Below are 21,760 nucleotides of genomic sequence, written 5' to 3' on the forward strand. Positions count from 1 at the left end.
CCTCCTTCTCCCTGCTTCTCCTCTTCTTCCTTCTTCTCTATATCTTGAGATCTTGTTATCAAACCACAGAGATGGAGGAACTCTGTCAGTTGGAAGGATAGTTCAGCTGCATCTCAGAGGAGACCCAGGGTCAGCCCTCTCCTGAGGATCTGAGTGAAGGGGTTGTAGCCTTTAGGCTACATCTCTACATAGCGGTGGCGTGTGAACACTTCACCCTTAAGTGACACTTGTTCCTAAACACATTTCTTTTTAATGGATAAATTTTTTTTTCAGACTATCTATTCTAATGACACTTTAACCAGCGTCTAGGTCCTACTAGATCTTTTCCACCCACCCAACTTGATACCTTCTTCCTCTCTTTTTACAAAAACAAAAACAAAAACAACAAGAAACATACACATACACACACACAAACCCTTCACAAAAACAGAAGTCAAAATGGCCAAAATATACGAGCAAAAGACCAGTAAAACAAAAACTCCAAAAAGCAATCTGAAACAATTCTTTTTAAAAAATTACTATTAGGACCATTAAGTTCATTTTGTGTTGTCTAACTACTCCTGGGCATGGGGCCTACCTAGAAATAGCGTTAATATACCTAGTGAGACTCCACTGGAGAAAACTACAACTAATTTTTACTTTGTAAGCAAGTATCTGCTGTATTGTGTCGTCGGTGGCTTCTTGGTTAGGGGTGAGTGCCTGGATTGACTTGCCTTCCTTGTTGCGGGGTGGGGAGGAAGTCTGTGTCTACTTTCTTCTCTCAGTTCTGGGACCTTGTCTACCTTGAACCTGTGTAGACCTTGTGTGTGCTGTACTCTCCGTGACTTCATGCGTGCATCAGTCCTCTTCTGCTTTCCTTGGAGTTATCCATCGTTTCTGGCTCTTATAATCTTTCTGCCAAAATATGCGTAGATCCCTGCATAGGTCCTCTTCTGCATAGATTTTAAATCAACCATGCTGTGTAAGCGCTAGAGTCTTACATTTTGCTTTAAAATGCTCGTTTGCTTTTGCGTATGAGCCAGTCAATCTAACCCACTAACTGTGTCTTTCAGCCTTGGTCCATACTGCTGCTATAGCTTCTCCTGATGGCTGGCAATAAAGGAAGAGGCCGTGCTGCCTATACCTTTAATATCGAAGCTGTTGGATTCAGCAGAGGGGAGAAGTTACCTGATGTTGTGTTGAAGCCACCCCCGCTATTTCCTGTGAGTGTAATACGATAGCTGTTTTCACAGTGTATTCTTGCATGTTTCATGGGAAACTGCAATTCTGCTTAGGCTTGAATACATGCTATTATCATGATATCCTCATGTCTAAGAATAAAAAAAATATGTTGCATTTACCTTGTACTCAAACATCTGGTTATTCTCACACCCCCCCCCGTCCCCCCAAGACAGCTTTCTTAAAGTACAGAGAACAAAACTATACATACCTTTCTACAAACATGTTGTGTACTGTGTGAACTGAGAAAAATTATTTGGAATCTTGTGTTGTCTGATGTTGTTGATATATTCTAATTACCAAAATAATATCTTGAGCAGCCAGCTTAGGTTCGTGATGCCCCCGGTGTAGCCAGTGAGTTTTCGTCATACTCTGTACTTGTAAACGTGATTTTTCTCCTTCCCGTTATGCCCCATTTGTCTCATCAAGTTTGTCCTTGCTGTGTCCCTGTTCTACATCCCTTCAGATTTGGTTAACTTCTCAGGCCAAAAGCATTTCTCCTACTTTGTGCAATGACTTCTAAACTGAACAGCATAATGACTGAGGTTTCCTCTACATCCAATTGAAAGTGAAAGTTTCCCTTTCCACATGGGTTTGTGCTGCTGCTCAACTGACAGTCATGAGTGACCCGGTCCTCTTCCCTGCATAAACCTTTCCTGTTTCAGATGGAGAAGCCCATTGTTGAAGGACTCCTGGCAGTAGAGAATCCTGGACAGATGGATCTCTGTTCTAGATACACACGTAAAGAGATTATGCTTCTTAAAAAAAAAAAAAACATTTAAATAATTTGGATTTTTTTGAGAACTTTATGTATCATTTACAGAATCTTATACATCATTCAATCATGCTCAGTCCAACTCATCCCATATCCTCCTTCCTCCCTCTCAGATTCATGACCTCTTCTATAATTATTGTTGTTACATGTATGCACTTTATATGTGCAGTCATTTATATACACGCATGTATACACACACAGTTTATTGGGTCTGTTTAGTGTTGCTCATATGTAATGTGTTAAGGGCTGACTACTAGAAATTGAATAACCTATCAGGGGCCTTGTTCTTGGAGAAAGCTGATTTCCACCCCCTCTCTGCAATGATTGGTTGCCTATAGCTCTTTGTCCAGAGTCAGAGAAGGTGTCTTTTGGGCTTCTGAATTCCCTCATCCATGTTGGCATTTCAGCTGCTGTTATCCTTATTCAGTTCTTTTGTGACAACAATACGGTTGCGATTTCATGGATGTGACTTGTGTCATTTCTAGATGACACTGTCCTCATCATAGGTGCTTCCTAGTCCCCTGGCTGTTGTCATTTTGCTTGCTCTTCTCTGATGTCTCCTGAGGCTTAGGTGTATGTCAAGGACCATCCTCGACGTAGAAAGGGGTTATGAGAGAAGGCGTGTTTGAGAGCAGTGAAAAAATGGCTAGAAGTCAAACTGTGGGGTATAAGCTGACAGCCTGTGTTCTGCTTGAGAAAGCTCCCTGGATAGCTCTCTGTAGATAGCTTTTAGCTCTGTTGACTGCTAGAATAGCTTTCTGCTTGAGATAGCTCCCTGCTACAGACAGCTCTCTCATTCTAGAAAAAATTCTAATATAGCTCATGGGTTTTCGAATCAAAGTCAGAAAAGCTGCTAGAAAAAATTATTGGATTTTCTGATTGAGTCAGAAATGCTGTTAGAAAAATTCTAAAAGTAATTATTGGTTCTCTGATGAATATCAGAAAGCCAGGAAAAAATTCTAGAAGCCATGTTAGCTCTCAAAGCACTTGTCTCTGGATAGCTGCTAGAAAGCATTCTAAAAGCTAAGTTTTTAAAGTTTTTAAAAAGCTTCAGACAGCTTTCTTTCTGAGTATCTCCAGTAAGCTCATTCAGACAGCTCAGCTGTTGAAACCAAAGCCCAGTCTTTTTTTTTTACATGTTAATTCAGTCATTTACTCTGGTTTCTATTTTGATTTTCCCACGAATCAGCATTCCATGCCTTGTCCCTTCTTTTATAGAAAGAGACAGCCAGCACAAACCTTTTTTTTAAACTTTGCAAAAGAATTCAGAGAACTGCCTGCCTTTGTTAAGCACAGACGGTAACCTACCTAGCTGGGTGGAACCCTGCCCTGAAATTACCTTTGCTCGCATGCCTAGGCCTGGACCTAAACACCCTCTGTCCCAGGCTGACCTTGAACTCAGAACTCTGCCTTCCTTTGTAAGAACAAACAAAACCTTAGTTGGGTGGGCTCTTGCCCCGTGATCACCACTCCCTAAATCTCCTTACCTCACATCTCTCTGACAAGCTGGCTCATAGTGCAGCTGCCTCTGTTCTTTAGATCTGTGAAGCTCCTTATACAATTCATATTGCATCCTTATTTTTTTGCATAGTTTAGAAATTATATATTTTTAAACTCATGTTTTCATAGATCTTTTCCACAGCCATAGGGGCTGTCCTGAAGGTCTCAGCACTTACCAGTTTGCTGAGAAAGGCACACCCTAAACTCATAGACTTCTGCTGCTTCTAGTTATCTTGGGGTCATTAACCTTGGCAGGGAGAATATTTCCTGAAAGAGGAACTATGGGGAGGGAACTATGTCATGCTGTCCCTGCCATGACCAAGTCAGACAGGCGGAAGGGTTTGTTTTAGATATACCAAATGGACACTCATGGTCTCTTATGTTGTATTTTGACCACTTGTAATTTTTATAAGTGCCTCTGAGTCCGGTAGTAAGAAGCTTCCGTGGTGAGGGGTGAAAGCTACATTTACCCGTGGATATAAGGATAATTGTATTTAGAATACAATAGAAATTATATTGATCAAGCTGGCTAGGTCTATAGGATGAGGGATGAATTTCTGTCTATTGAACGGGCCCCAGGTTCAGTTAGACAGCTGTTGGTTGTCCCCAAGTTAAAAATGCCAACCCTGCATCTTTGGGCCAGCCATTGTTCACAGGCTTTGCCACTGGCTAGGACTACTGATTGCTTTTCTTCTTAGACAGTTCACATAGCACCTTCCGTCAGTACCTCGAGAGCAAACCCTCAGGGACCAGATTCCCGGTGTTGTGGGCAGTGGCAATAGCCTATATTGTTTTAGGACTGTTTTGGATATCTTCAACCAACGACTCAAAAGAGTTTTCCCCAGCCTGACACTGGGGCATTTTAGTCTGTGGCTTTGGGGAGAGCATTATTATCCTGTGTACTGTGTATTTAAACTAGATATACATACGTACATTGTATGTGTGATATATGTGTGTGTATGTATGTATGCTTATAAATAATGTTTCCTGTGGGTTTTTCAAACATCCTTAGTGTCATTTCTCCTTCTGTATTACTCTCCCTTCTCCCCAGTTGAAGTCTCCCCTTTTCTCTTTGTAGCAACCAGGAAACCCCCCCGCCCCACAAAGTGAGGCACAAGAATGGAGTTTGATACAAACACAAGAGGTTTACTTTCCGGCATGTTGGGGTCGACCTTCAAACATCCCCTTGTGGCGAGTGACTAGAAGGCGACCCTGAATGGCTATAACAAGCAGTTTTTATACTTTTAGAAGTATAGGCTACATCAGCAAGTTTACAGTGTAAACTTGTATGACATGCCTTCAAGCTCTATCTGGGACCAGAGGGTCAGGGGACTATGTCAGTACATTCTGTGGATTTTCAGGAATGTCCTGCCCCTGCTCCTCCTGAGAATTGTGGTGGAGAATGGAACTTGGCCTAGCCTTGACCCAAGGCAGGAAGCTGGTACTTGGCCTAATCTAATCTGAGGCAGTGGGTGTAAAACTGGCGAAAGCCCCTAGGGTCCCCATAACCTACCGACTTTACCAGGCCAAGCCTCTTATTAGCTCTTAAACTTCAGTAAGAACCAGGGTCCTTCAGCACCTGTGTCCTATTATGGTCTTTGCTCTTCATAGTTTACCTTTAATACTCAATATACCTTGAAAACAGAAACAAGTATCTCAGCTCTATGCATATCTCATTATAGTGGCTTCCCTCAAAATAAGGCCGCCAGGTGAGACATTCCCTCCAAGCACTGGGAAAGTAACGCGTAGTATCGCTTTCTATTTGGAATAAAACTAACTTATTAGCTAGAAAGCTCTACCTGCCCTGACTTCCCTCGTCTTCTCAGCGTTTCTCACTGCTGGGTTCTCAGGCCCCAGCTGTGCTGGACCCGGTCCCTCTCCAGTCTTTGTTCCTGCTGGGTTTCCTATCTACATCAACCTGTTCTCTTTGCATGAACAGCCGACGGATCTCTGTCCACATACGACTTCCCTAGGAGGCCACGTATGCTTACCCTGTGCAGATAAGCCACTAGGTGACCCCCATGTCACATCCTCTGCTCCTTTATACTTGTCTTCATGATCTGAAATTTATTATACCTCCCTTGCTTATTTAATTGTGCGTTTCTTCCCTGGGGTGCGGGTTCTGTTATTTAGTTCACAGTAGAGTTGCTCAAGGAAGTAGCTTTGAATGCCTGAACAGATTTAGAATTTACCTGTGGAAATACACTGTATCTTTACCCTGTTGTATCTTTATCTGTATTGTGGAAACCCACTTTTTAATGAATATATACATATGGTCATACCTGCACATTCATATAAATATGGATATTGTGAAATTTTTTTGACCTATAAAATAAGAATAAAGTAGGAAATATGCTTAAAAGTTAGATTATAGAAGCTCAGTGTCTTTATTTTCTTTAAAATTTTGAGACAGAGTTTTACATGTAGCCCGTACTGTCTTGGAACTCACCTCGTAGCCCAGGCTGGCCTTGAACTGGAAGGCGTGTTCTTGCCATGCCCTGTGCATGCTGGGGTTACGGAGTGAGCAGCCTCCCCCGCCTAGAGACTCAGTAGCTTTGAATGGATTTGAACCTTTGCTGCTCATGAAATGGCATCTTTCTATAAAAGCAACATCTTTCTTAGAAGGTGGATAAAGGAAGTAGTAAAATTCTTAATTTATTTAAATAGACGTTGTCCTTTATGTTACATAGGATACAGATTACAAGCCAGTGCCCCTGAAAACAGGAGAAGACGAGGACTACATGCTGGCCTTGAAACAGGAGTTGAGGGAAACAGTGAAACGATTGCCTTACTTTATCGAAACACCCGAAGAAAAACAAGGTATGCGTTAGGCTCCTCGTGAGGTCGGCAGTGTGGCATCTGCAGAAGAAGAGTGTTGCAGGGATCCGTGATCACTGAGTGCTGGATCACGTTACTCAGACAGTCGCCCAACTTGAGAAACATTCTTTACCAGAGTTGTCAAAAACGAAAAACGTTTTATTTTACTGTTTGTTTTCTTTTTGTTTTGCAACTTATTCATAATACGTTGTATCTTCCTTTTGTAATGCAACATTAGTCTTTTAATATTTCCTTAGCATTCTTAGAAAAACATAATTTAAAGACTATGTTACTCCATTATGTGGCTAGAATTACTTATCACTAGTTTCTTGTTAGAATGAAGTGGTTCTTTTTTTTAAAACTATGCAATAGTGTGATTGTTGCCATTGTACATAAGTTTTGAAAGATGCCTCTGATTACTGACAGTTTAGGCTAAAAAAATTTAAAACCTTGTTTTTTTGTGTGTGTTCTGATGATATAAAGGCAGAATGAAAAAGGAGAAATTATACTTTGAGAAGGCTCAGCCATCCTGGACTAGAAATGGGGAGTGAGTTTAGAGGAAGTGAGCCTGCTTATCAGAGGAGCAGTTCTTTAGCACCGTAAAAACGTATTGATTGTTACAGAGATCAATATCACCTTTGAGTTCTTAAAACAACATCATTAAAACATGAGGAACTCGTGTAGTATCTGCTCATGCCATTAGTATTAAAAGTGTTTTTTTTTTCCCCTCTCTAAGATGCATTGGCTGAGTCAAAGGAAGTGTGTAGCTTATGGTGTTACGTATCTTCAAAGGAAGCTTGTTGGACAAGCTCAATCTTCATGACTTATCTGCTTGAGTTTGTTTGTATAATGGTTGGATAAATTTCACCTCAATAGAGAGCTTTTACTTTTATTTTTACTTTTCTGATTTTGTTGCATGCCTTTGTTTAGATTTAAAAATTAAATTTTATGCATTTTAAATGAACTAATAAATACTCATTTTTATTTTAAAAGTTAACAAGGTATGGTATACTTTGATCATATTAAAATTAGACTTTCCTTCAGATAAAAGATATGTTTAGCTAATAGAATGTATTTATTTCAAGTGCAGGTCTAATTAAATATCAGATCATTCAAGCAGTTATATGGGGCCTTTAGGTAGTCATTATTTTATTACTGTTCCATTGCTGTGAGGAGACACCATGATGAAGACAACTTTTACAAAATAGCATGGGAGCTTGCTTATAGTTTCAGAGAGTTAGGTCATGGTCAATGTGGTTGCAGGCACCAGGAAAGCAGCTGAGAGCTCACGTGTGATCCACAAATTGCAGGCAGAGAGAGAGATAGACAGACCGGGTCTGGCGTGAAGCTTTTAAAGCCTCGAAGCCTGCCCCAGGTAACACACACTGCCTAATCCTTTTCTTTTTTTTTTTTTTTTTTTTTTTTCCGGGGCTGGGGACCGAACCCAGGACCTTGCGCTTCCTTGGCAAGCGCTCTTCCACTGAGCCAAATCCCCAACCCGCCTAATCCTTTTCATAGTGTTTCACTAACTGAGGACCTCGAATTCAAACATGGAGCCATATAAAAGAGAAAAAGATAGAATACTTGTTTAATCCCATAAGAAAATTCTATAGGATTTTCCAAATTGATAGAAGTAAAATCTCTTCAAATCTCCCTACCTGCTCCTCTTTCCTGATGTTTGTTTCTAAAAGCTCTGTCTTTCAAAATATAGTTTTAAATAAGATTCATGCATTCTTATGTATGTATAGGCGTGCACACTAATCAGCAGTCTCCTTTCTGTTCATGGGCACTGTGCTCCAAGAAGACACCAGAGGATGCCTGAACCCACGGATAGTACCTAACTGGGGACCAGGGGGTGACATGGGGATGTTAAACAGAGGCAAAAAGCGCTACAGCGGGATTATTTTGTCTGGTTGGTTTTTGTTTTGTTTTGTTTTGTTTTTTGAAATAGGGTCTCACAATGAGTCTCTGACTGGCCTAGAACTTTCTGTGTTGACCAAGATGCCCTCAGACTCACAGAGCTCCAGCTACCTTTTTCTTCCAAATGCTGGAATTAAAACCCATACCATTAGCCTCAAACCAGGTTTTAACAAAGTATGAAAGATTTTAGAAACCTTCATCTTTATAGTTATTTCCTTATTTTTAACTTCCATTGACCTGAGAATTCAAGTTATTTTTATTTTTTTACTAATATGTTGCCCTAGCCCTCGGCCCCAAGACAGTCTTTGGGAGTAGGGATAAGAATAGGGAAAATGGGGGTTGGGGATTTAGGTCAGTGGTAGAGCGCTTGCCTAGCAAGGGCAAGGCCCTGGGTTCGGTCCCCAGCTCCGAAAAAAAAAAAAAAAAAAAAAAGGAAAAAAAAAAAAAAAGAATAGGGAAAATGAACGGCACAGATTCCAGGAGCCAGAGGATACGCAGAAGCAGACTTATTTATTGTTATAATGGAGAGTGCCTTTATACCCTCAGTCCTCGTCCCCTCGTCCGTAACTGCTTATCCCTTACAGCTAGCACCAGCCGATTGGCTGCCCAAGTCATAGCTCTATCTTTGTACCTCTTCGGTGTCTCCGGGTGTAACCTCTCCAGGGTTAGTGAATGCGGAAGCGCCTGCTGCACATGCGCGGGCCATTGCGGGCCGGCCAGTCACAACACGCTGACTCACTCCTACACTAGTAATACAAAGAGAAGAAATGTTACATAGGAAGATGTCTTACAATAATTACATGAATCATAAAATAAATGCACAGATGGGTAGAAGCTCCCTGCACACGGAGGGTAGGTGAAGTGCAGCAGACTGAATCCCCAGGTGACAAGACCTAAGGTGGATTGTCTCTGACATGAGAATCAGCGAATACACAGATTTAATTCTTCAGGAATTAAAAAGAAAAGTGCTGTCCTTATGCTGCAAATCTTTGAGAAGGACATCAAAGAATTTATAATCATTTGGTATCTTGTTTGCTAAAATGCATGTGGCCATATCTTTTTTCTATTTGATATTTATTTATGCACCAAAATCTATGGTTTGTAAATGGAGAAATACTGAAACCAAAACCAAAGACAGACAGTGATCAGCAGAAGTAGGGTGTATAGAATTTTGAAAAACTATTGGGTCACTCATGTTTGCCATTTTTAGTAAAGAAAAACAAGAAGATAATAGAACCCTTTCTCTTATTCAAGAAAACTATAGGCCATCAAAGGTTTTTAAATTTATTTATTTGCTTATTTGAGGTTTTACAGAGTAAAGAACGAACTCGGTGTCTTACGAATGCTAGACAAATGCCATACCTCAAGCTGTGTCAGCAGCCTCTCCAAAGTTGTTGTTTTTTTTTTTTGTTTTGTTTTGGTTTTTTTTTGTTTTTTTTTTGGTTCTTTTTTTCGGAGCTGGGGACTGAACCCAGGGCCTTGCGCTTCCTAGGCAAGCGCTCCTCTCCAAAGTTTTGTTTCTCGTTTTTTTAATTCTGACTTTTAATTATAGAAGCAGAAGAGTTAGAAGTACAGATGATGTTAAGACAGAGTCTATCAGAAATCCATCTGGACTCCTCGGTGGTTCTCAACTTTCCTAATGCTGCCACTTTTAATATAGTTCCTCATGCTGTGGTGACCCACAACCATAAAAGTCTTTTGTGGTTACTTCATAACTGCGATTTTGCTACTGTTATGAATTAAAATGTAAATAGTTTTGGAAATAGAAGTTTGCCAAAGGGGTAGCAACCCACTGTTGAGAACCACTGATTTAGATGACATGAACACAGGAAAAGAACCACAAGCAATACATTAAAACTCATTCAAATGTGAAAGCTGACGTCATGCGATGCCACACATGCGTTCTGCTTTTCGTTTGTGGGTGGAAGCCCTTGCACACACAGAGTCACCTCCATTCAGAAGGTGTTATCTCCAAAACAAATCTAACCTGAGAGGTACATTTAGATTGCTTTTCGGGTTGGGGATTTAGCTCAGTGGTAGAGCGCTTGCCTAGGAAGCGCAAGGCCCTGGGTTCGGGTCCCCAGCTCCGGGAAAAAAAAAAAAAAAAAAAAAAAAAAAGATTGCTTTTCTTAACTTCTTAGTAAAACTTGTGAGCTTTTCTTCTCTTTGTTCTGCTGTTTGAATTTTTTTTGCCTCCTCTATATCACAGTCACATTAAGTCACATTAAGTGTTTGTTACCTCAATCTTGGATCTTCGGTTAGTTCTTTTTTATATCATTTTGCAGCCCAGGTTGGTCAGCAGCTCACAAGCTTCTACCTACTTCTCTGTTCTTCCCTTTCTTACAGCTAAACTTCCAAGCCACTTAAAAAAATTTTTTTTTGTTATTAAATTTTTTTCATGCAGTATATTTTGATTGTTTTTCCAACTTTGTATTCTCTCTCTCCTTAAAAACAAAAAACAATAAACAAAACCAAACAAACAAAAAAACAAGAAACAAAGACACAAAGAAAAATCATAACCAATGGTTGAAAGACCAGTAACAATAAAATCAAATATTAAAACAGAACAGTAAGTTCATAAAACATTTTGTTTTGGCCAACTGCTCCTGAGCATGGAGGCTGGGCTGGAATATGGTTATGGACCTAGTGAAAATCCACTGGAGAAAACTGATTTTTTTTCCCCCATTGCTAATGGGTAGCGATTGCATATATTTTTTTGGTTATGGCTGGGATCTCATGAACACTTTCCTTTCTCAGCACTGGGACCTCATCTGTCTTGAACCTGTGTAGGCCTCATGTGTACTGTCATAGTCTCTTCAAGGTCACATGCACATCAGTCCTGATGTGCCTGAAGGCACTGCTTGGAGTCATCCATCACCTCCGAACCCTGAGGGGAGGAGTTTGATGAAGACTTTTCACTCAGGACTGAGAGCTCCAAAGAATGTGTGTGTTGGTGGGGACGGGTGGAGAGATAGCTCAGTGGTTAAGAGCACTGTCTGCTCTTCCAGGGGCTCTGAGTACAATTCCCAGCAGCCACACAACCTCACAACCGTCATGTCATACGGTCTGATGTCCTCTTCTTGTTGGCAGGTATACATGCAGATAGAGTGCTCATAAACATAAAATAAATAGAACATAGAATAAAATAGTGTGTTTGTGTGGATCTGTCTGTCTGTCTCTTGCTGTAGCTCTCACTCTGCACATCGTCTGGCTGTGCATCTCTGTGCTAATTCCCATTTAGTTCAAGAAGAACCTTCTATGCTGTGGGTCAGCTGAGGCACAGTTTGTCATTCCGAGCCAGTGAACTATACTTCCGAATGTCTGTGTTAAGATTCTCTTTACCCACATGTGTTAGTGGAGTTATCTGGCAAGATTGACAGATTGGAAGCAAGGCAAGGAAGTTCCAATGGATTGTATAGAGCTTGTAATAGTTTGGAGACGACTTCAGGCCGACTCACTTCATTGCTCACACAGGGGGTGTCAGCACACTCCTGTTCCTGTCCTTCCCAGTGAGTTGTGACAAGTATGTACTGGGAACCTCACACACCAATTACATGTACACGAAACGCTAAAGGTGAGCCAGCCATTAGCCCTCCATTACACCAACCACAATTAGACTGACTAAAAGACTGGACCCTGGAGGTTGTAGAAAACACCAAATAGATCTCTCCACCTTTATGTGTAAGTGGCTTCCTAGCCTGACTTTTGGGAATGTTTTTCACAGGCCAGTCAGGTTGTCTCATGCTGAGAACCAGGTTTAAGGTTGCTGTCTCTGCTCGCCCGCCATTGCTCTCGCCTAATTTTAGCCATGTTACTCTAATTGAATTTGTCAATGTTGGTCCAGTTACCTGTGTTATATACACACGTAGGAAATGCATGAACATGAGAGATGTTATCTGGTTTTTGTGTTTCTAATGAGTGCTTTTTCTCCTCTCACCCTAGATGATATTGAAAGGTATAGCAAGCGATACATGAAGGTCTATAAAGAAGAATGGGAACCAGGTACTACAAAACAGGACGTGCTAACGTACTTTTTAAAAACATCCATTTTAATTTTATTTACGTATGTGTTTGTGTATGTCTATGCCATGTTTGTGAGGATGCCCTTGAAGGCCAGAAGAAGGAATCAGGTACCCTGGGGCTCACATCCCAGGAGGAGAGGCTGTTGTGAACTCCCTGGTATGGTACTTGAAACTGAACTTTGGATGGGAAGCAAGCACTCTAAAGCACTGAGCCGTCACTCCAGCCCCTCAGAGTACTCTTTTTAAAGACCACCTTCCCTGTCAAATACCCAACAAGTCTATTAGATTCTTAGGTGTTTTCTTTGACACCTGAAAAGTTGTCAGAAATTAGTCTTCCCCCCCCTCCTATAATAAGTAGTAATGAAAATCACTTTAAGGATACTTTAAGTCTTTCTCGTATTCTATGAGACATAAACAAGTTTTCACTAGTAGCATACCGTTTCGATAGAAACGTGCCTGAGTGACTTGCTAGCATTCAGAAGTATTACACTGCATAGCAACAGGTTGGAGGGGTCCTTGAAGGCAACATCATTTAACCAATTTATGTTATAAACACAAAACAGTCTCCATGGAAATGAAGTAACCAAGCCGTCAGGGTCTCTTACCAAACTGCCGTCCCTCAGACATTCATCCTTTCATACTTCTGATAAACTGCCCTTAGGTGAATGTGTGAATATCTCTGACAAGCTTTGTCATTTTCCCAGGGTAGAGTGTTCTCTCTGCCTTGGTGATCTTAAGGTGTGGGACGAGGATGGGAACCCCCATTCCAAACCATTCTTTTTCATAATCTAAGAAGTTTAAAACTGAAATACATTCAAATCAAGGTTTATCACTGTAGGTAAAATGATAATAGTTAACTATTTTGTAAAAATACACTGACATTGCTTTATCAGTAGCCACTATCTCTAAACATTTTTTGAATATGTCAAATATTTTAATTTATATCTTTGTGTTGTGTGCACATATATGCATGTGCATGTGTGTATGTATACATCAGATGTGTGTAGATGCCTGATGGGCCAAAGAAGAGCATCAGATTTCCTGGAGCTGGAGTTACACATGGCCGTAAGCCACACAGCATGGGTGCCAAAAACTGGACTTGGGTCCTCTTGAAGACCAGGAAGTGCTCTCACTACTGAGCCATCCGTCCAGACCATTTGAATCTGTGTTAAAAAAGGAGGATAAGGATTGTAGAATACTGGGCTAGCATATATGAGGCCCTGAGTTAAATTCCTAACACCCTCCAGAAAATTAAAAGTAAATAAATAAATTGTTTAGTTAATGCAACTGAAAACCATGCTTTGGGGAGAATTTACATGTTCACACTACTAGTATTTTACTTGAAATTTTCAAATAATTATTAAAATTATTTTATGTCTTCTACATTGGGTTTACTTGCCTAAACTTTTGCAAAAAAATAGTTACATAATATGTAAATATCAACAAACAACTTACAAGATGCAAATTATAATATTTAAAAAAAATTGTTATGATCTTGATAGTAACAGCCACAAAGAATTCTTGTAAGATTTTTTTTTCCAAGATACTTTATTATACCATTTCAAAGCTGTTTAATGAGGTCTTCTGTACAGGAGAAACTGTCTTGTGGTGCATTCTGTGTCTGTTGGTTTGGGTTGGTTAGCAAATGTTGCTGTCTTTGCATGAGCAGCTGTCACTGTGGTAAGTCGCTAAGTCCACAGCCACCAGGGTCACTGAGACTTTTCTATTCTTTCTTTTGTGCACATAGATTGGAGAAGACTTCCAAGAGAGATGATGCCAAGGAAAAAGTGCAAAAAAGGTACGCTGACTAATGTGACCGGAGTCCAGCTTGACAAAAGTGTTGCTGAGGCTGGGAATGCACAAGCCAAGCTCAGGTTGTGCTCAGTATTGCAAATGCTCTAAGTGTGTCTGGCATTTTGATTATTTTGCTGGCCCTTAGTGGCTGCTGACTTTTAGACCTTCTATTTTCTTGAATGAATCTCATTCTTTCATTGTGAAGTTTTGCTGTGCTAGCAAATTCTCTGTCTTAGTTGTAGAGATGAAGATTTTTATGATCTTACTGGCTCTGTTCTACATTATTCCATGACACATTTTAAGATCAGGGGCACTGCTGACAGTTGTTGGCTGTTGGGGAAGGAGAGTCAGCCTTTAAGGATGTGGCCACCGTTGGTTGGGTTGACAAATTTGACTCAGTAGATTATTAAAAGGAGGACATAAAGTTGGGAAGGAGAATGTGAGATTTAGGAGGAGCAAATGGGATGGGGGAGGATGGGTAGAACAAAATACATTGTATATATTTATGAAATTCACAAAGAATTAGTAAACTATTTAATATTGTAGTTGAACTAGCATCAACGTATCCCCATCCAACTTACAAGTAAATGAGACTTAGACTATGGCTATTTTATTTGTCTTTGACAGTTACTTGGGGGGGGGCAGGAGGGTAACCCCTGATTTGCTTTTGTAACTGTTGGCCTGGCTACTTACCCAGTGGTGGTCCCCAGATACCTGCTGTTTCTCCTAGGTGGCTTCTAGCAACAGACCAAAGCTCACCATAATAATAAAAAAAGACGTGTACTAGGAAAAATTGAAGAGTTGGTAAAAGAGTTTTATGTTAGAGAAAAAGATACAAAGTATATATTTTTGTTTGTTCTTTAATGATTCCATTTGATAAATAAGCGTATGTTATTGCCAGACACTGCCACAAGGAGCACAGGGAGCCCATGTAGTTGGGACTATTCTTGCTTCTTAGAGCTTACAGTTAGGAGGAGGAATGACATAAGAGGGGCTGGGGGACGGCTTGGTCACTGAAGGGTCAGTAAAGGGTTACCTTAGTTCCGATCTCCGTTGCCCATGTAAAGAGTTTGGCACTGCTAAATCCGTCTCTAAAAGCCTGGGGCTTACTGGCCAGCCAGTCAGCATGCACGCGTACACACACAATATGAAACAAAAACATAGGTGCTTTTGGGAGGTCTGGGAACAGTTCTAAGGAAGCACAATGGATGAGTCCATTACTGTCATGTACACATCCATTACACATTAAAACATGTAAGTGCAGAGATGTTACTGGGCCTGCGCTAGTGGGCCACCTTCTGTAGCAGACTGGAAGTCTAAGAACGTACATCTCCGTTATCATTGGAGCTTCGTACATTACTCTTAGCACAGCCTCTGGTGACAAGGATTTCCATTTATTGTAAGACGAATCAACGATGACATTCTCTTTCCCCGTGTGTGCTAGGAGTTTTAATTGTGCACGTCTTTTTTTTTTCTTTTAGACTTTATTGCAGATGGTTGTGAGCCACCATGTGGTTGCTGGGATTTGAACTCAGGACCTCTGGAAGAACAGTCAGTGCTCTTAACCACAGAGCCATCTCTCCAGTCCAATTGTGCACGTCTTAGTTCCTTGTCTGTTCCTCGCAGTTGTGAAGGCCTCTGTAGATCTGCGTGAAGGTAGATAAGTCACAGAGGGCTCGAGCAGGGCAGAGGTTTGTGGAAGAACCAGCTTCTGATAGATACTGAAAGAAACAAGTTCAAGTATGTGCACACATGAAAAACAGATATGTTAACCCGGCTGGAAAGTTGGCTCATCAGTCAAGAGCACTGGCTGCTCTTCCAGAGGTCCTGAGTTCAATTCCCAGCAACCCCATGGTGGCTCACAACCATCTGTTATGGGTCCGATGCCCTCTTCTGGTGTGTCTGATGATAGATGTATGTGAGTACATACATTAAACAAACAAATCTTTAAAAAAAAAGTTGACTATGGAAATTTTTCATGTCGACCTTTTAGGATAAAAAACAGTCTTTCTGATTTATTGGTGATTCGATGCCTCTGAATGTGAGCGTGTGCACAGAAAATCAGTATTAAAACCCAAGAAGGCAAGATGAGTGGTACTGAATCTGGGACTCACCTTTTTAGTAAAAAATAGTAACTGGGCCTGAAAGGAAGTCCGAGGTTAAGAGTGATCCTGATTCATGAGAGGACCAGAGTTCAGAGCCCAGAGGACTCAGGGGATGCACTGTGTCTGTAACTCCAACTCCCAAGGATCCAATACCCCCTTCTGGCCCCCACACCACATCCATACACACCCAAATAAAAAGTAAAATATTTTTAATGAAATAATTTTTGTATATATTTCTATGTGATCAACTTCAGTGGGATTCACCTCGTTGTTGTATATATTATGAAATTAAATAACTTCCTAAAACGTGCTTAGAGAAAAAGACTTTATAGTGTGAGTAGATCACATTCTTAGCTAACAGTTGTTAGCAGTGTTACTGAGCTCTTGGTCATATATGATCCTATGCTTTGAGGACTTAACTATAACAGCCCTTACCTTCCAGGAAGACAACAGAAGTTCTAAGTTATCCACCATTTAATTTTCCCCCAGACTTCACTCATTCAACAGCTCTGAAGTCACCATCTTTCGTGTCAGGGTTCCTATTGCTGCAACAAAACACCATAACTAAAAAGCAACTTAGGAAGGAAAGGATTTATTTGGCTGACAGTTCCAGATTACAGTCCATCACTGGGGGAAGCCAGGACAGAAACCCAAGCAGGGCTGGAACCTGGAGCTGATACAGAGGCCATGGCTTGCTCCAGCTCTGTCCCCTGTAGCACACAGAACTCATTCCTGGGCTCCGGCTGGCTCCCCCACTGCTTGCTGCTGTTCCTAGTGGTTGTCCCGTGGTGCTGGCCTCTGAAACTGCTGGGGTTTCTTGCTGCGGCGAGACTCTACTCTCAGTATAGCTGGTTATGATCACTGCTGATTTCTTAGTGCCAGTAATGCTAAGGTTTCTAAATCAAAATAGCGAATGGCCCTGACAGAGCCTTCAGTCTCCCTCTTCCTCTTCTAAAGTGCTCTCAACACAGAATGTCCGACAGAGCTCTTAATACTCAATGGCTTTTCAAGCCCCAAGTTCCAGAGTCATTTCATAATCCTCCCCAAAACACATGGTCAGGTCTGTCAGGGTACCCCATTACCCTGGTGGCAACCGTTATCTTAGTTAGGGTTCCTATTGCTGTGAGGACACCATGACCAAGGCAACTCTTATAAAGACTAACATTTAATTGGGGCTGCTTTACAGTTTCAGAGGTTTGGTCATTTATCTTCATGGCAGGAAGCACGGCAGCTGGCAGGCAGACATGGTGCCGATGGAGCTGCGAGTTCCACATCTTAATCTGAAGGCAGCCAGGAGGCTGGATTCTACACTGGGCAGAACTTACAGCATCCCCCCCCCCCCCCCACCTCTCTCTCTCTCTCTCTCTCTCTCTCTCTCTCTCACACACACACACACACACACACACACACTTTAAGGTCATATATACATATATATACATATATGTGTAAACTTAAAGCCCACCTCCAAGTGACGCACTTCCTCCAACAAGCCACGCCCACTCCAACAAGCCACACCTCCTAGTAGCGCCACTCCCTATGGCTCAAGCATTTAAACACTTGAGTCTATGGGAGCCATACCCATTCAAACCACCACAGTCAGTGACTCTTCGTTTTAAGGATTTAGGTCCACCAGTTATGGGTCATCTATGGCCTGAACATCCTTTGTGTGTTGAGTGTTCATCTTTAACACAATCATTTCATGTCATTAGAGTCGTTTATGGCCAATAAGAGTTCCTTGGTAAGTGCAGAGTCTTCCTGGGAAGTGATTCTTCGTTACCTGCTGTTTTAGAATAATCTGGAAATGAAATATTTTGCTTAGAGTAAGACAGATTGTGGGTCTTAAAGCTTGTTGGAACATTTCCTGACACTGCTGTGAAGTGACCAGCTAAGCATTTCAGTCTTCACCGAAGACAGTTCTTGTGAACATCAGGTGCAATCTCGTTCCTAACCCTTTGTCCTTAGCCGGGGCAGGTTTGCCCTGCCCTTCCGTCACACTGCTTGTGTTAAAATGGACTTCAGTGATGGACGAGTGGCCAAGAAATCTTTGCAGGGCTTTTCTTGTTATTCTAGTGTTTCTGTCTCAAGTGATATGATAGCAGATTTTTTCCTCTAATGATATCAATGGTGAGACTAAAGTTTCGGTGCTTAGTTAAAACATACCTGGTCATAGTCTTAATAACGTCACGCACAGTGACGAAGTCACTATCATTGGCTCAGAGCAAGTGACGTTGCTGTCTGGTATGCCATAGAACTGCACCGCAGAACTTAGGAGCCACCACCCCTGCTCTCTTTCCCCAGAAGAAAATCTGTTAACAGATTGTGCTTTCCTTATAGCGGATCCAAAATCCAAACCAGTCAAAGCCACAAACAAGGCTGCTTCCCTCATGAACTCCGCAGATGTGTTGAAGAAGATCGAGGTAAGTTTATAGTTATAAATGTGAACTGGAAAAATAGAAAAGGCTGTACTGCCTCTTCCCCCACCTTTCTGCCGTCTCCTTTTAATAATGTGGGTTTGGCAGAAGAGAGGCCAGTGCTTAAGTTAGGCTTGCGCTTTGCTGTGAGGGAGGTGTAGAGAAAGAACTCCCCATCTGAGCCAGGGCTCCTGCCCTCTGGTCTCCTGCCCTCTGGTAAGCTCCGCCCACACTCTTGTAAGCTCCGCCCACAGCCCCAGGCCTTCTTTTCCGTGTACCCTTACCTCCCCATGGTGTTGGATTGTGGCAAGGGGGAGGGGAGACACGTGAGCATAGTTACTGTGATTTTAGGGAAAGTCCGGCTTTCCCTTTGTTGGTGCATGGCTCTTTTACCTCTCCCCCAACCCAGTATTTTGGAATATAAATAGAAGGCTTTATTGAGGCAATGTTGACATTCTCTGGAATTTGTCTATCATTAATCAATACGAACAGTTTTGGTTAGTAGCTTGAGACTCTTCCCTGCCTGTAGCATGTATTTTCTTGTTGTAGACTCCACAACTTCCTATTTCATATATTCTTTCAGAAATACTTTATTCACAAAAAGTAAGGAACTTCCTTCGGTCGTGTTTTTAAATCTTTAAGCATTATTTTCTTGTTTTATATGGATGAGTGTTTGCTGTATGTATGTATGTATGTATGGATGGATGGATGGATGGATGGATGGATGGATGGATGGATGGATGGGTATCACATGTGTACCTGGTGTCCATGGAGACCAGAAGAGGGCTCTTAGCTGCTGAGCCAGCCTGAGTCAGTGAGGAAGATGCTAATGCCACACTTTTGCGTTTTCATTTTATTGCTCAACAGAATGTCATAGGCATAGCTCCACATACTGTCCAGAGCTCCCTCACTCGGCCATCAGCACTGTGAGGATGAACTGTAGTTACTTAAGAACGCCATTGATATGCTACTGAAGAACATTGTTCCTTCTGCTGTTTTGCTGTTACGAATAAGCTGAGGATTTATAATAAATATGTCAATAAGTATGAGTAGAGTAGTTTTTAGGTTTAAAATATGTGCTTACAATATCAACCAACCAGACACCCCCAGAGTCCCAGGGAGTAAACCACCAACCAAAGAGTGCACATAGAGCGACCCATGGTCCAGCCACGTATGTAGCAGAGGATGGCCTTGTTGGGCATCAATGGGAGGAGAGGCCCTTGGTCCTGTGAAGCCTCGATACTCCAGTTAGGGGAATGTCAGGGAGGGAGGCAGGAGGGCGTGGGTGGGAGGGGGAAGCATCCTCATAGACGAAAGGGAGGGGAAGTGGGGGAGGGGAAACTGGGGAAGGGGATAACATTCGAAATATAAATACATAAACTATCCAATAAAAAACACACGTGCTCACTGGCATCTTTGACACAGCTGCTTGACGGGAAGCTCCGAATTTTACTGATTTCCTTTCTGGACCGTGCTTGAGCCGGATGATAGCGTGGCCAAAATCTAAAGTTTGGAAGTCAGTGAAGGATAGTAAGTAGTAAGTAGGTAGAGCGACAGATGGAATGTGTCTGGTCGTGCCTGCTCAGAAAGGTGGGACAAGCTCTCGGGGGCACATACAGTACCCTGTGGAATGGCCTTCACTTGGGTGTGGTTTTCCTTGGGACAAACTGCGCCTCCTTGGTGCTTACCTTTGCCGCCTTTTCCAGAACATTCCAAACACAGAAATCTTAATGTGTTTATAGTTGTATAGCAGTGGTTGTTTCTGGTTGTCTCCAACTAAAGCAGCTTCGTGTATCATCATGGCTGCTTCTCTGGGTAGAGGTAGCAGCATTAGGTCAGGTCTCAGAGCAGTGAAGATGCACCTTCCTTCCGTGTTACCTGAGGGAGGGGGCTCCTCGCGTGTCCAGTGTCTAAGCTAGAACTGCTCTCGGTCTGCATTTTATCTCCTCTCCTCTCCTTACACCTGCACAGTCAGCCTGAGTAGTTAGAGTCCATGGAAGAGGAAATGGAGACTGCTAAATATGAAAGACAGAATCGTTAGCTTGTGGAAGCAACAAAGTAACTACACAGCGTGTGTCCCTGGGATAAGAAAAGTCTTGGACAGCTTCTGTCTCACGCTACTGACGTGCATGGTTGGCCATTGTGGTAAAGATGAGGCTATTTGCTTCGGCCGTGTGATACGGCAACAGTAGAAATACAGTCTTTGGTCCTTACAGCACAGTGAACAAATGCTGTACTTTGAATAATACAGTTGTGGCTTTTTTTTTTTTAAATAAAACAATTGTTTGTAATTTTGAGATAATCAGTGACTTTTTAAAAAGATAATAGAGCCTACTTTCACAACAGAAAATAAATATTTCAGTTCCATTGTAATCGTATTTAATTGTAGCCATTTTTACCTATGATCAAGTTAAAACAGAAAAGACATATCTTAATATTAATGTAGCATATTTTGTATGTGTGTATGTATGTGTGTGTCTGTCTGTCTGTCTTAGATGTTTCAAAAGGTTTATGAAAATTTGGGTTACTTAGGATTTTCTAAGAAGATGGCCAGCTGGGAAATGTACGCATGGTATTATCAGAGTAACCACCAAGGAAGCGCAACAGTTGCTATTAGAGTGAGATAGCCTGCGTGTGTACTCTTCTTGGTTCTAATTTGTTCTGTCTGAGTGAGGTCAATGGCAAGCAATATTGCTTGAATTTAATTTAAAATTGAGTCTTACGAGCTTGAGAGCTGGCTCTGTAGATAAGACGTTGACTGGGTTAGCATAGTGTCTGATGTTCCAGGCCCCAGCATGCACACAGAAGCCAGAAGGACACGGCAGCAGCCTGTAATCCCAGCACTTGGGAGACAGAGAGAAGGAGGGGTCCCTAAGGCAAGCAATGGGCTGGCAAAACTAGCCAGAACCTGCCTCAATAAATGAAATGGAGCGTGGTTGAGGAAGGCATCCAGTGCCACTTTCCAGCCTCCACACGCGTGTTCAAATGCATGAACACATGAATATACACACGTGCATTCTACACACACATAAACATTCTAAATTCATTCATTTACACTGGATTTGGTTAATGTGATCTTCAGTTTAAATTAGAATTAAAATAATCTTTAAAGTGAATATTTAGGGAGAACAGCCAAGTTGGATGTAAAATATGACTTATGTTTGTGAATAATCAGCAAAGCCTTAAGGAGTAATAGAG

The 21,760-nt window shown here is 41.7% G+C and overlaps 1 protein-coding gene across 1 annotated transcript in view; it reads left to right on the top strand.

Annotated features, from left to right (window-relative positions):
- Polr3g (RNA polymerase III subunit G) overlaps nucleotides 1-21,760 on the top strand; it is a 39,366-nt gene that overhangs the window by 8,939 nt on the left and 8,667 nt on the right. The window contains exons 2-6 of the mRNA XM_032899088.1: nucleotides 1,053-1,202; nucleotides 6,184-6,313; nucleotides 12,173-12,232; nucleotides 14,000-14,050; nucleotides 18,486-18,568. Of these exons, the coding sequence (XP_032754979.1) occupies nucleotides 1,086-1,202; nucleotides 6,184-6,313; nucleotides 12,173-12,232; nucleotides 14,000-14,050; nucleotides 18,486-18,568 (441 nt within the window). The 5' untranslated portion in view covers nucleotides 1,053-1,085. The remainder of the gene's footprint in view (nucleotides 1-1,052; nucleotides 1,203-6,183; nucleotides 6,314-12,172; nucleotides 12,233-13,999; nucleotides 14,051-18,485; nucleotides 18,569-21,760) is intronic.

This window comes from Rattus rattus, chromosome 3 (assembly GCF_011064425.1).
Source record: "Rattus rattus isolate New Zealand chromosome 3, Rrattus_CSIRO_v1, whole genome shotgun sequence".
Taxonomy (NCBI): domain Eukaryota; kingdom Metazoa; phylum Chordata; class Mammalia; order Rodentia; family Muridae; genus Rattus; species Rattus rattus.